The sequence below is a fragment of the Musa acuminata genome, chromosome BXJ2-7 (genome assembly GCF_036884655.1).
Source record: "Musa acuminata AAA Group cultivar baxijiao chromosome BXJ2-7, Cavendish_Baxijiao_AAA, whole genome shotgun sequence".
Lineage (NCBI taxonomy): Eukaryota > Viridiplantae > Streptophyta > Magnoliopsida > Zingiberales > Musaceae > Musa > Musa acuminata.
This window is the reverse complement of record NC_088344.1, coordinates 29,285,673-29,301,337: the sequence shown is the minus strand read 5'-3', so window position 1 is coordinate 29,301,337 and position 15,665 is coordinate 29,285,673. Positions and strand designations below refer to the sequence as shown.

Below are 15,665 nucleotides of genomic sequence, written 5' to 3'. Positions count from 1 at the left end.
GAACTTCTGGAAGTAAGTAAGATAGAGATACTCAAAGCAGCATGCCTTGTTCCAAAAGACCAGAAGTTGACTACTGGACATTCAACATAGAGATGGTCCTAAAAATACGGAAGAATTTATTTTGAAGGGTAAGTGATAAAGATGGAAATCGATCCTATCGCCATTTTTTTCTTGGAAGAGAGTTTTTGCAGGTATCTAAATTTATAGGAAGAGCCACGTGAATGCTTAATCTTAGGTACGTGAGATAAATACATAATAGTCATTATATTAATATTTGGATATTTTACCAAAAAATTATTATTATTATTATTATTATTATTATTATTATTATTATTATTATTATTATTTGCTTGATGATGCCCCCAATATTTGTTTCTATTTGGGGCATCATTTTTTAAAAAATAGGAAAAATGTCATGATATATATAATTGAAGACATATATATATATATATATATATATATATATATATATATATATATTCTATAATCGAGTATAACTTGAATATATTTAGTTTATTTTTAGTATAATTGGTAAACTTCTACTAAATCAACCGGAATTTTCATAGATTAATAACTAGAATATGATTCTTAGATAATTAATATCTTTTTTCAAGGAATTGATGATAATTAATTGTCAAATTTTAGGTTTTTTGAACTTATATCACGATTTATTTAATTTTATCAACTTCTACTAAACTAATAAAAATATTCACAGAACTATTAAGACATGATACTTAATTATTAAGATTAGAGAAGTTTTTAATAGATTATTTGATCAAGGATAATTTAGATCAATTTCGAGTATGGCTTAATCAACTTTCATTGAATCAATTCAATCTTTCATCAAACTACCTAACCATGAATATAAGATAATTAATATCAAATTTTATAATATTTTATGATAATTAATTATCAAAATAAAAAATAAAATGCATAACTTAGTTCACTCTAAGTATATCTTGGTCAAACTTATAATAAACCAATTTAAACTTTTACCAAATCATTAGAATTTAATTTCAAGATAATTAGTATTTTTTATTTTTTTACATAAATTAAAATATTAAATAATAAAACTAAAAAAATATATTATCGAATATAACTCAATTTAATTTCGAGTGTAATTTGGTCAGCAACTCAAAATTTAACAAAATTACTAGGATATTATTCTACTTAGATTAGTATTTTTATTTTTATTTTTATTTTTATTTTTATTTTTATAAATTATAATAATTAATTATTAAAATTATGTATATTTTGAATAACATACATATATGATGTAAGTCATTTGAGTAAAAGTTTGAGGATATTTTTTTATCTAAATATAAAATAAAAAGAACACCCCTAATAAAAATGAATATATGAATATCAATACCGGAAACTTTTTTGATAAAATGCCCTTAATATTTTTGGTATAATAGGGAAGAAAAAATAGCTCTGGTGGACCAAAATTAAGATAAAGACCGCCTGTGGATTACATATTTGGTCCACAGGGCATGGACGAAAAAATGAACCATTAATTAGAAGAAAGAGTAATATTGATTTTAATATTCGTCTGCACATGGAACATTCATGTTCTGATGGTGATGCTACATGGACACTTGTGACGGAGCAAGTGCGACGCCAGGCTGTGGTAGCGTGGCATCGACGAGACGCTGAGATCCGCGGTCGGTGCGTGCCCACCCAATGGCCAACGCACCGCGGATGCGGGGACGCGCGTATCACGCCGCAAAACTCCGAGGCCGGCCGTTCCGACCGCGTCGGTCGGACGTGCGTGGAACGTGCCAATATATATAATGATTCTTCGTATCTGTCAACGTAGCGTTTATACAATATCTGAACCTCTTAAGGTAAATCCCACTTGTATGACTCGTAAATGATTGAATGGCTATGTATATAAATAATATATATCTGCTATGTTAGAAGATTAAGATAATTGGACAAATGTTTTAGTGTAATGCTCGTCGATGAATTGTATTATATTGAAATTAAGATGATAATAAATTTATGTCATATGATATTAGTTCGACTTTTATGTTTTCCCACCTCATCTCAACTATTCTTACACCCGAAGCACACCTGACTTGTGATTGGCTCTCAACTCGTAGAGCCCGAGGAGGTATGCCTAATGAATGATTAAGGCACGGCACGCAACGTCAACGAGACCAAAAGGCAATAATATCTGTAGGTCCAATCGTTGACGAAAGCGAAAACATCAATCAAAATGGCTTTGAGATTCACGCAGCGTGACTGCTTTGCTCCGTCCTCGTTTGAGGAGGGGTTTGCGTGGACAGCATCAATCGAACCCGGTAAGGAGAATTAAGGGATTTCGTAGCTAGCAAACTTGCTCCTACATTTAAGCTCGACTTCTCGCGTCCCGACTTCGTCTCGCTCTTGGAAGACCGCCACCCCTCCCCCCCCCCCCCCCCCCCCCCATTCTCAGCTTCTATTTGGCATAGTCGATCCCGCGTTTGTCTCCCTCCGTCGGCCTTCACCGGAGCGCGCGATGGCGTCCGCCCCCGCGTACAGGGGCGGCGCCACCGCCGCCGAGGACGGCGTCGTTCTTCTCCACGGGGACCTCGTCCTCACCGTCATCGAGGCCCGTCGCCTCCCCAACATGGACATGTTCTCCGAGCACCTCCGCCGCTGCTTCACCTCCTGCGGCCCGCCATTCTCCAACTACAGCTGCGGAGCCGTACGCCACCAGCAACACCATCACCACCACCACCACCGCAAGATCATCACCAGTGATCCCTACGTCACTGCCTGCCTCGCAGAGGCCACCGTCGCCCGCACCCGCGTCATCTCCAACTCCGAGGACCCCATCTGGAATGAGCACTTCAAGATCCCCCTCGCCCACCGCGCCGCCGCTCTCGTGCTGCACGTCAAGGACAACGACGTCTTCGGCGCGCAGCTCATCGGCACCGTCTCCGTCCCCACCGCACGCATCGCCTCTGGCAAGAAGATCCAAGGCTGGTTCCCCATCCTCGGCGCCAATGGGAAGCCTTACAAGCGTGACACCGCTCTCCACCTCTCCATGGAATTCACCGCCGTTGAGAAGAAGCCAGAGTACCAGCACGGCATCACTGGGGATCCGGAGAAGCTTGGGGTGAGGGATACCTACTTTCCGCTACGGCAAGGGGGGTCTGTCACGCTCTACCAGGACGCCCATGTGAGGGAAGGTGAGCTACCGGAAGTCAATCTCGAGAAAGGCGCCATGTTCAAGCACGAGAATTGCTGGGAGGATATCTGTCATGCGATTCTTGAGGCGCATCATATGATTTATCTGGTCGGCTGGTCGATATACCACAAGGTGAAGCTGGTGAGGGAGCCTACACGTCCGCTGCCAAACGGAGGTGCGCTCACATTGGGAGATCTGCTCAAGTACAAGTCGCAGGAGGGTGTGAGAGTGTGCATGCTGGTTTGGGACGACAAAACATCCCATGACAAATTGTTTCTTAAGACGGTAAGATCATTTCAATGCAAGTCCTTTTAATAATTGATTTTCTAGAAGTTATTAACAATGTTGTGATCAGTATCTCCATCTTTATGCAAGGATAGTTGCTTTATTTGCTGTCAATGAGCATTTCCTGTTTTTATCTCTTCAATTGCTCTGTTTGTTTCTTTTTTTCTTGATCTGGGAGACTAATGATCTTGATCTGCTTTTCCCCATAAAAGATCCAAGTTACATGAACATTCATTAGGGGATATCATAATCCACATTGCATCATCACATGTGAGTACTCAAAACTTGGGTTTGTCACATTTGTCCCTCTACTCTCCTATAATATATATATATATATATATATATATATATATATATATATATATATATATATATATATATATATATATATATATATATATATATATATAACAATAAAGTCGTAAGTCCTAATTATTTGGGGTTTGTTATATACTTGATGTACCTATTGCCACAAATTTATCATTTGCAAATAATTCACAAGAACTGAAAGATCAATGTTCACAAATAATCCAGAAATTTTGGCTAGAGTTTGGAATTAATTTGTCCACATTCTTGTTGGAAAAAAAATTAAACAGTAAAAAAAAGGGATTTTGATTTTTTTTTTTTTGGTGTATGACTAGTCATGGTGGAAAAGATTAGATATAATTATAGCCTTGTGTTTATAATAATAACATTCGAAAACAATTGAATGATTTAATAATGAATCATAAAATCTGTGAAAAACCAAATAAATATTTGTTAATTGTTGTTTACATCTGTTTTAAGGATTTATTCATAGAATTATTCACCTAATCAAAAGTTGTGAATTAAATTTTTTTCAATAGGTCACACTTACAGAATATTTTTGCTACAAGTATCACACCATTTTTCAGAGAGATGTAGATAGTGGACTAATTGTTCCTGTACACTTTCATGTACCTTATCTTGTCATATATTCTCAGCATTAATATAGTCACTTGAGGAATATCTTATTATAGTAACTAGCTATTATAAAAACCATGTAGATTGATTTGCTGATTCAAATTAAGAATCTGTTATCAAATTATTTCTGTCATAAACCTGCACTTATGTATATTCTTCTGAATCAGCCATGTTCACAATAGTTGTTACTTGCACTAAATATATACAGTTGTTGGTAATCTTGTGCCATGCTCTGATATTAGAATACCTGATCAAGATGAATTTATTGAGGAAAAACCAACTTGAAGTGGTTCTGATGAAAAATCTTTGATGATCATTATCCATTTTTTCAAAATGCTAATTTATAGATTCTGAGTTTATCGGTTAGTTTAGCTCTACTATGGTGACTAGTTTCAGTTCTGGAGTATATTGCTTCAATAACACTTTCTTGCTAATGCACATCCTCTCTGATATTTTCAACCTCCTCTATTGCTTTTCGTCATTTATGCTGTGACCTTTGGGTTTCAATCTCCTTTCCTGAAAAAAAAGAGCTTAATTGCTTGAAAAATTGGAGTTCTAATAAGATGCATGCACTGCTTGGAATATGCAAATGCAAATACAACGTAACTAAATCCTGACACTATATGTCCATAGATGAAAGTTCAAGTGTTGCATCACTAATTGGAAATGAGAGTGCCTTTCTTTTTTCAGTCTGCTTGTCCTTGATTAAAACTGGCAAAGCAGCAAAGCCCCAAGTCCTTTTCTAGAAAGACTTTTTTGTACTTTTTATTTCTCTTACACTTATTATTTCTCTTAACTAAGCTTTTACTTTCATTTTTGCATCAATCGTTAACATGATTATTACTACTATTATTTTTAATTTTAGAGTCGAATAAAATTAGTCATCGAAGTTTGTGTATGGTCATGGTGACCTATTGATTTTTGGGGATACTATGACACCCTATACATTGAGAGATGAGATAGGGTTAGACCCAATGTTCGTCTTATCGGTCCAAACTAGTTTATTGGTCGATCGACGGTATTGTATGTATCACCCCCTACCAGTGTACCATGTGTCAGTACGGAGGGCATATAGACAACACAAGAAAATGATAAAAAATAGCTCCAATTTTTTTTTAAAATAGAAAAAAATTTAGATTAGGGGTTTTAAGTTGAAAATAAATATAAATTTAGTAAAAATAATCTAAATTAAAAAAATAGTGACATATCTTTTTTGGGCTTTGAGGAGCAGTTTTATGGTATGTTTTAAACCATCCTTTCGTTGGTATTGAATTATCTGTAAAAAAATTTAAACAACTTAAACTTTAAGATTCAAATGAATCAAGTAATCGATGTGTTAATCCTCCCTTTGTGGTACATTTGATTAGAGAGTTCTTCCTCTAACTTAGATGTTAGTCCTCTCGAATTAGCCTTCAAAGCTTGATCCAAATTACAAATCGCAGCTTTATGAAGTTTTAAGAGAGTACAAGTGTGAAAATAAGAAAAAGAATTGAGTGAAAAAGTGATTGAGAGAGTAGGAAAGTTTGAGAAAGTGAAAGAGGGTGAAAGAGTGGGAGAAAAGGGCTTAAAACTCCTTTCAAATGGATCTGATAATTAGAATTGGTCAGATCTAAGTTGTTCATCGATAATGGTCAAAATCCGACTAGTACAAGTCAGAAATGATCGGATTTTAACTGTACAAACCCCGTATTGGGTGATATGGGATCATTTAGCATATATCACCCGGTACAGGGTGGATTGTGTACCAGTCCCCAATCGGATCAGTACATACCACCAATACCTAACGATATACCGTGGCACGAGAAACCTTGGTTAAACTAGGATATTTGACTTGATGGGCTTACCACTACTATTATGCTTGACTTTAAACTTTTCTGGGTGCCTAAGAACTAAGGTCTTTAATTTCAAATGATACCCCTCGTACCGGGCGGTACGTATCAGTCCGCTAGCAAATCGGTACATGGACCGTCCGCTACTGGGAGGTATCGTCAATTGGGACTATTTTCACCCCGTTATCATCCTAAATCGGGCGGTGACTGAGGGAGAAGGGGAAGAAAGAAAAGGGAGAAGAAGAGGAGAACCTGGAGATCGGTTCCGCTCTCCCTCCTCGTCTGTCGATGACTTCTCATCCACGTAGGGAGAAGATTCCTTGGCATCGCGGGGAGAAGAGAGGCAACATCGCCTCGGTGAAAATGATTTTTTTATTACTTACATATATATATATACACACACACACACATACATACCGAGTGGTATAACGAAATATATCGTTCGGTATACAGTACCGTACCGAGAGAATCTAGAAACTTTGGTATGGTACAAAATTTTAATTCTTGCCAAGAACCACTAGTTATAAGTTATTGGGTTAGTAGGTCTTGTAGGCCACGACACTACTGAATTAAAGGATGATAATAGTTGTAGTCTATTATGAACCAACAAGCTCTCAAGATGGCACGTCTTTACTCTTAGGTTCTATTTCATATGATAATGTCCTTTTCAGATTCCTTGACACTACTGAATCAAGAGAATGACATCAGTTGCAATCTATTATGGACCAAGAAGCTTTCAAAAATGCATGTCTTTACTCTTAGGTGCTACCTCATATGATAACATGCATTGAACATCAGAAGCCTGTAGTACATATAATTCATCCAGCATGTTGATGAATTTTAAACATAAGACTGGATATGATTAGTTTTTAATGTTATTTTGCAACAACAAAATCATCTAGAGGTTTGCCACAAACGAGAAAGTTGCTTTGAGGTTTTGGCCATTAATCTATACATAATTTCCATCAAGAAGGTCACTTAGATTTCATCATAAGTTTGTGCTTAGGGTGTTTCATGGAGTATAATATTTAGAGCCAATTGAGAGATCACTAGGATGTAAGATCGTTAGAGATCTACAAAAAATAGCTTATGAAAACATGGTAACCTTGTCATGACTCAGGCTTGAAAATCACAGGACTGAGCTACATTGAAGAGTACACTGAAGATCCTCTTTGGAGATCAATAGCAATTCATACACTGCCTAAAGCCTTGGCTCACATATAATATGGGGCCATTTAGTTATCACAATTTCCTCAACTTTAGACAAACACACGTCTTACTAAGATCCCTGCAGATGATGTTCGGATAGCAGAGGCAACATGGCCAACCATGTTGTTACATTGGGAGATCAGATATTTGCCAGGAGGCATAAAAGGTTCCAACTTGTTTCACACATCACGAGTGGCAATTTTTTTTACCATATTTGTCATGACTTGAGTTTGAAAACCATGTGAGTCAAGCCTCTACCAAAGGGTGCTTAGAAGATTCTTTTGAGAGGCAGGTAGCAACTAATATACTATCTAAAGCCTTTACCCTTATCAGATGTATTGCTAATTGAAAGTACAAAATTTACAAAAAAAATGCAATCTTTTTCTGGATTAAATTGATTCTAGTGTTTAATTTTTTGTTATTCATATTTTAGATCATGGTTTCCCCTTTATCTTTACTAGCTACCCTTGTGATTCATATGCTGTCATAAGTGACATGCCATAGTTATTCTTGCAGGAATCCAGTCTAAAAGGATGATGCATAACACTATATGTATAGAATATATATTAATGGAATAGCAGCAAAGCTAAAGAAGGCTAATTCTGAGTAAACTAATGTAGTGAGACGTATGAATAAAAATGATTGATCTGCATTTGCATATAATTTTTGCAGGGCGGTGTAATGCAAACTCATGACGAAGAGACACGGAAGTTTTTCAAGCATTCCTCTGTTATTTGTGTGTTATCACCTCGTTATGCCAGCAGTAAGCTTAGCATTGTCAAGCAGCAGGCAAGCTTCACACCACCATATCTTTTGATAGTGTTATTCTTCTTTCTCTATACAATCTAGTTAAATTTTACATGGGTATTCAGTTATAAGTAGATGAAAAGATCCCTTCAGCTAAAACGTCCCATAGCTGCTAACCATCGAATTATGTGAATAATCTTATTATCGAATTATATAGCCTAGCACTTTGTCTAGATAATTTTGACAATGCATGAGTTTACATGTTTTAGAGTGAAAACTGCAACATTTGATAAATAATATATTGTAAAAGTAGCAACAAAAAAAAGTCCCATGAGAATTACATTTGATGCCATATCTATGGTTAAACCTTGTACTCTGGTAACTTTAATGTTTTGTGAACATAAAGACTAATCAACAGGGTTAAAGTGCATACTAATTTGACCATTTGCCATTTGTGTCCATCAATTTGGTAGTCTATGTAACACTAGTGCTTATATTATTTCAATTGAGAAAGATTGTTTGATAATGCAACAGTCATTTAACCTGGATCGACTTCGAACTTGAACAAATATAGGGCACTACTCTATAGTTCCATAATTGAGGTTTCTCCATTGTAGGAATTTTTTCCTTGTGAGGAAATTCTCCACTGCTAAAAATTAAATGGGAGCAGTTTAGTATCTTTCTGTATGTTGGATCCTGAAATATTTTGTTCTAAATTTCTTTTGAATGAAACAAATAAGTTCTTGGTGATATGAGGCTTACACTCAAGCAACACATGGGCATAGCCTCAAATTGTATTTGATCTATTAAAAGCTTTTGTTGGATATATTTTTGATAATTTGACACAGTTTCTGCATAGATTCAAATACCAACCATATAAGTCAGTAAGGACCTGTACATGAACAGGACAGTTTCGCCCTTTTTGATTTGGTATGGACTATATCTCTGGAGAGCACAATGAACCGTGCATACCAGACAGTAACTGAACAGTACTCTACTGTTTGTATTTTACTAGTTATCACTTTAATTTCAATTAATAATATGTTTCTTTTGCTGACTATAATGTCTTATGATAATGATAAAAGTTGCTTGAGTGATCCCATTTATTCAGTTTTAAGCATCTATATGTGATATTAATAATTCCTACTGGAGAATCCTTATCTGTTGAGCAGAAATTTGAAATCTTTAGGAAGAACAAGCGAGAATTTTAGTCAATGTTTTCTAATCCTACTTCTATTTCGCAGTATGGTTACCTTGTTTTTCTCTTCATACAGGTGGTAGGTACCCTTTTCACACACCATCAGAAATGTGTACTGGTTGATACACAGGCTTCTGGAAATAAGAGAAAAATAACTGCTTTTATTGGAGGCCTAGATCTTTGTGATGGCCGCTATGATACTCCAGATCATAGACTTTTTTGTGATATGGACACAGTCTTTTTGAATGATATCCATAATCCCACATTTGCTGTGAGTTCATTTTCTGCTTTCTGATTTAATCTTCTAGAGTAGTGGTTTTGGGATGCAACTTGCTATGTTTGTTTACTATGTACACCATCTACTGAATAGCAACTCTTAATAATAAATTTTGAAGTTGGAAAATTTTGTTTGTGACATCAATATATATTAATCATTGAACCATCCACCATGTGAAGTAACATGATTTGCATCATGATTTCTGGTTGGATGGATATATATGACCTCACACTCCAGATTGAATGATAATGCTTCTCTATGTTTCTGTACAGAATTTAGGTGATTGCAGTGTCTACATGAGGAAGACTTTTACAGATTCGAAGTTCTTGTGCACCGATATGAATTTTCTATAAGCCATTGATAAAATATGAAACACCAATAAGTTGTGTCATTTCTTTTTTTGGTTAATGGCACACACATGCATATGACAGATAATTTTCCTTTTGTGTCTAGACAACAATGTCAACATCTAAGAATATAGGAAATTCATGATTCCTCATTTAAGGACCTATAGATTCAGCAAGCTACATGCAGAGGCCCTTAGATAAACATGTTTGATTATTAGACATATATAGGAGGTTTGAGATTTTATGGATTTTATGCTACTCTATGAGCTTCTCTTTGTATTTTCTGGTTTTATTTAGGCAAAACCTAGAGGCCCAGCCCAAGGTTACTACTTATCTGATTTATATATACTGCAAGCTTTTTGTTAAAGCCGAAGATAAACATGCTTGCTTAATGGAGATCTAGGAGTTTTGGCATACCATTTGTTTGATGTAACTTTATTGATTTTTCATTATTTCTTATTTTGTTTAGGCAGGAACTAAAGGCCCAAGACAACCGTGGCATGATTTACATTGCAAAATTGAAGGCCCTGCTGCTTATGATATCCTAAAGAATTTTGAGCAGCGCTGGCGAAAGGCAACAAAATGGCGGGAATTTAGTCTACGTTTTAGAAAAGCATCTCGATGGCATGATGATGCACTAATACATCTTGAACGAATTTCATGGATACTTAGTCCTTCACTTTCTGTTCCAGATGGTGATCCGAGTCTATGGGTTTCCCAGGAAGAAGACCCTGAAAACTGGCATGTTCAGGTAGTACGCCACTAATTAGCTGCTAAATACCTTCAGGCTTAGTTTAAATGTTACTCAAAGCTTCATGATCTTCTTTAATTTGTCAGATCTTTCGATCTATAGACTCTGGATCAGTAAAAGGATTTCCCAGCAATGTCCAAGAATCTCTGAAAATGGTCAGTGTTTGGCTTTGGTGGAGATGCTAGCATCTATTTTGTAACTATTCACCTTTGTCATTATTGACAAGTGGAGATCAAGTGGATGCATACTTTGGTTTTTTAGAAAAATAATATAAATGCTTGTTTTGTCAAGTATTTCACTAGAACTTTACAGTTCCAGTACCTTTTTTCTGTCTTATTTATTATCTTTTATTGACTTTTTCAGAATCTTGTTTGTCGAAAGAATCTGGTCATTGATAAGAGCATCCACACAGCATATGTGAAGGCAATCAGATCTGCTCAACATTTCATATACATTGAAAATCAGTATTTTCTTGGTTCTTCATTTGCTTGGCCATCTTATAAAAACTCAGGTTTGCTGAATCCCCTGTGGTATAGTTTTGCAGCAATCACATATCTACATCCTCCTGCTTATATTTCAGAACACAGGAATCATTTTGATTTTCAAGTGCTTTTGTTAGAAATTGTGATCTATTATACCACCAAGAAATGCATAACTGCATATAATTGACTGCAAAACTCTATTGACCATGGTATAATGCTCTGTAAATGAAGTCAATATCCTGAACCTCAAGCTCTCTATCTAATGATACTAAATATCAGAAAACCAGAAATTAATGATTTATCTCTCTGTCATTAGTATGTTATTATCTGATGACTAGAAGCCCTGCTAATAGACATTTTTTGAAGCATCAACAAGCATCATAGAATTACCTACTTTTCATAGAATTAGATACAATGCAAAATACATATCCAGAGAATGACCCAAATTTAGCCAACAGTATCCATAGGACAGGATGTGTGTTATCAAGTCACTTTTGTTTCATACATGCTTCTATCATCAATCATAGTTTCTGAATGTATTACCAGCAATATTTATAGGTACCAATGCAAGAGTTCATAGATCATATAATAAGAAAACTAATAGATGGGAGGGATAGATCTGATGGTATATATATTGTTTTTACCATCTTTTGTGAAGGTAAATTTTTTTTCTGAAAAACATTGACTTTGTGGTTTGAAGATTGAATTGTGTGAAGGCCAATTATGCAAACTAAATTGTCTGCAACAGTTTTGGTTATGACAATCATTTTTGCTTAATAGCTATATCAATTATTTTATAATTTTAAAATTTTCTTAGATGATGCTTAGTTAGCATCACTTCATAAAGTAACATATGCAGAGTTTACTTGACATAGGAACCACTAATTTATAAGCACCAACCATTATTCATTCAATAGAGTTTGGCAGTTGCCAAAATATCTGCAACAAAATTAATGGCATCATGTTCTAGTGCCAAATTTCATTCTTGCTACTTTCTGCCTTACTATATGCAAGATTCATTAAGTTTGAAACTATTTTGGAATCAATAGGTGCTGATAATCTAATACCTGTGGAGTTAGCTCTGAAAATTGCCAGCAAAATTAGAGCAAAAGAACGATTTGCAGTTTATGTTGTTATACCAATGTGGCCTGAAGGAGATCCAACTTCCAATGCTGTGCAAGAAATTCTTTTTTGGCAGGTATCATGTTACTTTAGAAGGTAGTGTTCAAATGCTTCTGAGGAATGACCTTCATATATTCTAGTATTGATCTTTCAGTCAACAGAATGATGCGATTTAGCTTTTTTAGAACTTAAGCTAAGCATTGTGATTAATATAAACCTAGAAATTTTACTAGCTACAGGTCATAATTAATTAGAAATTAAAATGATGGACTAATATGTCTCTTCCTTTCTGACTCATATCCTTTTTCATACTAGATGCACTGATTGGTGATGAATCATCCACACAATAGCATCCACATAATTTTTCCATCTTGGCTCATCAGATAAGTAGGTCATGCTTGAAAGTCAAACTTCGTGAAAGAAACTTTGCAAGATTTAATATTTTATCAACAGTGTTACCAAAAGTTTGCCATGTGTTTTAATAATCATCATTATTCAGAAAACTGTGTATGTCAAGATTTTAATCATGGTAATCTTATGAAAGCACGTTTGTTATTTCTGGAGAAAGCATGTCTGTGGTGAATCACCTATTGTTGCATGCCATCATGGAATTCTCTCCCCATAGAACCACATATTGATAATTTGACATCATCTTTTAAGATGCTATGGAGTTCATCCTCCCTGCCGTTCAAATTTTTGTGATTTCATTCTTCTATGTAGTAGAATTTATTATTAATATTTATGATCTTTGCAGGGCCAGACAATGAAGATGATGTATGAAATTGTGGCACAGGAGCTTAAATCCATGAACCTTGAAAATGCACATCCACAAGATTTCCTTAATTTCTATTGTCTTGGCAATCGTGAAATAGCACCAAAGGAAAACTTGCAACAGCAATCTTTAGATAAAAGCCCAATGGTACTGTATCAATGACATAATTTGAATTTATTTTCTCAAGTAATTTCTTTTTCTTGCAATCACCAATTAGAAAACATCGAGTTATTTACTTCTACAATAAAAGAATTGTCTTATTGTAGCATTGGTGTGTATGGCTCTATTGGTCAGCACGGTGTGTCCCGACCACACCATGTGGTGCCAAAATGTGTCAACAACAAATTGTGCCAGCATAATACTTAAAGGTTTTTTTTTTGTTTTCTTCAATAGTGTTTTTTCCGAGAGTATGCTCACTTGCATGTTTCTAGAAAGACACTTCACCATTTTTATCATATTGGGCCCAAAATCATGAGTAGACCCATTTAACAAAATATCAAATTCCAATACAGTACAGTTTGGTGTGGAGGTAATTCAAACATTGAATATTTGTCTGCTGAATCTTTATAGCTCAGTTCCATGTTTGCTCTTTTGGTGGTATTCTTAGCTTGTAAGAACACACTTCAATTCCAAAAGTTCCTATATTTCTTATGGATTGTTTCAAGTCTGCATTAGGCCTTGCAGTCTTCCCATAATGCCAAACATTTTTTATTTTGTTCTTGTCATGTGCAGGTAATTTGCTTAATAACCATTTCCTTGCAAAAATTTGTACTGTAATTGCAAATTAACTCAAATGGAAACAGTATTTGACATGTCATACTCTAGATAATTTTTGAAATATAAACAGGTATTGTCTTATCAAATCTTTTACTGTGCTTCACATCTAATACTGTTACCATTCCATCTTGAATAAGCTCAGTCACTGTCACAAAAGTTCCGACGGTTCATGATATATGTTCATGCAAAAGGGATGATTGTAGATGATGAGTATGTGATGATTGGTTCAGCCAATATTAACCAAAGATCTTTGGCTGGCTCAAGAGATACTGAGATAGCCATGGGAGCTTATCAACCTAATCATACATGGACTAAGAACAAAAGACATCCACATGGCCAGGTTAGTGGCATTAATTATAATTTCATGCTCTCTCTTTCTAGTTTCTGTATCATCATATGTATTTGAAAGCTTAGTATACCATTATCGAACCATCTCCAAACTTCAATATACATTAATGTGTAACATAAGGGTGATTTCATGTATCTAGCATTTCCTGCCTGAAAGATAATCTTTTATAGGAGTTCCTCCACTTCTAACCATAATGATCCTTTCATGGAGATAGGATGGTGTGATAATCTTCCTTACTGTTTAGCCAATTTGGTGCAATGACTAATGTAAAGTGATCCAATTTCACTCTTAATTATTTACATTGCCATCTTAGGAACAATAAACCAGGTTTTGGTGAAATCAAACTCTTTATGCAAAGTTCAGTTGTAAATGTAGCTGAAGAATGGAGTGTATGTGCATAAACTAATTCGCCAATGAGTAGATCTGAGATACTAAGTTTATTTCAATTTGCAAACAGAATCAGCTATTTGGTTCACTGATTGGATGGATTTTATAATCTTGAGTGCTTTTGTGGTAATTGGTGCTAATAAAACATTTGACTTGCAATAGGTTTCTAACTTACAAGCCCTCTGGGTTTGCCTGTGAATCCGTATCATAGCATTTATTGCAATTTCAAGCTTGTACTCGAAGTATCACTACAGGATACTTGAAAATTTAAGCTGCTAACTTCCAATAGTTTTAGAGAAAATATAAACTTGATAAACCATACTGTATTATCCTAAGTGCACTCCATATTAAAGAAAATTTGAACTGCTCCAGGTATATGGATATCGGATGTCACTGTGGGCAGAGCATCTAGGCATGGTAGATGATCGCTTCGAGAAGCCTGATAGCACGGAATGTGTAAAATTCGTAAATAGGATAGCGGAAGATAACTGGTCGAGATACACCGCAGACGAAATAATACCACTCAAGGGTCATCTACTGAAGTACCCTATCAAGGTGGATTCTGATGGTAAGGTCCGGCCTCTGCCCAACCATGAGTATTTTCCCGATGTTGGTGGTAAGATTTTGGGAGCACCAACTGCTCTTCCTGATACACTAACCATGTAATTCATTATACTCCATTATAACCATCAGAAAGTTATCCACAATGAGGTCCTTACAAGATTGTATCATCAGAAATTTTGTCCTTATAACATAATTGGGGGCGGGGGGGGGGGGGGGGGCGGGGAGGAACAAACAAGGATGAGAGGGTTGTTTCTGTAAGTAATCTTCTCCTGTGTATGCTATTTCTTGAGTTGAACTGCATCTCTGCCAAATAAAGTTGAGTTTGTATCTGGACCAAGTTGCAGAACAAAATGATGCTGGTGACTTGCAGATTCATGTGTAGTTGATTCCATATCTATATGCTAGTACTATTGTCAGTCACTTGCTTATGTGCATGCCAGGCTGAGTCA

General features: G+C 35.6%; 1 protein-coding gene across 1 annotated transcript; it reads left to right on the top strand.

Moving 5' to 3' along the window:
- The first annotated feature begins 2,429 nt into the window (after window positions 1-2,429).
- LOC135617503 (phospholipase D delta-like) lies at window positions 2,430-15,545 on the top strand. Its single transcript, XM_065117813.1, has 10 exons — window positions 2,430-3,463; window positions 8,116-8,232; window positions 9,465-9,659; window positions 10,482-10,763; window positions 10,850-10,918; window positions 11,127-11,274; window positions 12,295-12,443; window positions 13,122-13,286; window positions 14,059-14,256; window positions 15,025-15,545. The coding sequence occupies exons 1-10, from the start codon at window positions 2,504-2,506 to the stop codon at window positions 15,316-15,318; spliced, it is 2,577 nt and encodes an 858-aa protein (XP_064973885.1). The 5' UTR covers window positions 2,430-2,503; the 3' UTR covers window positions 15,319-15,545.
- Window positions 15,546-15,665: the final 120 nt, after the last annotated feature.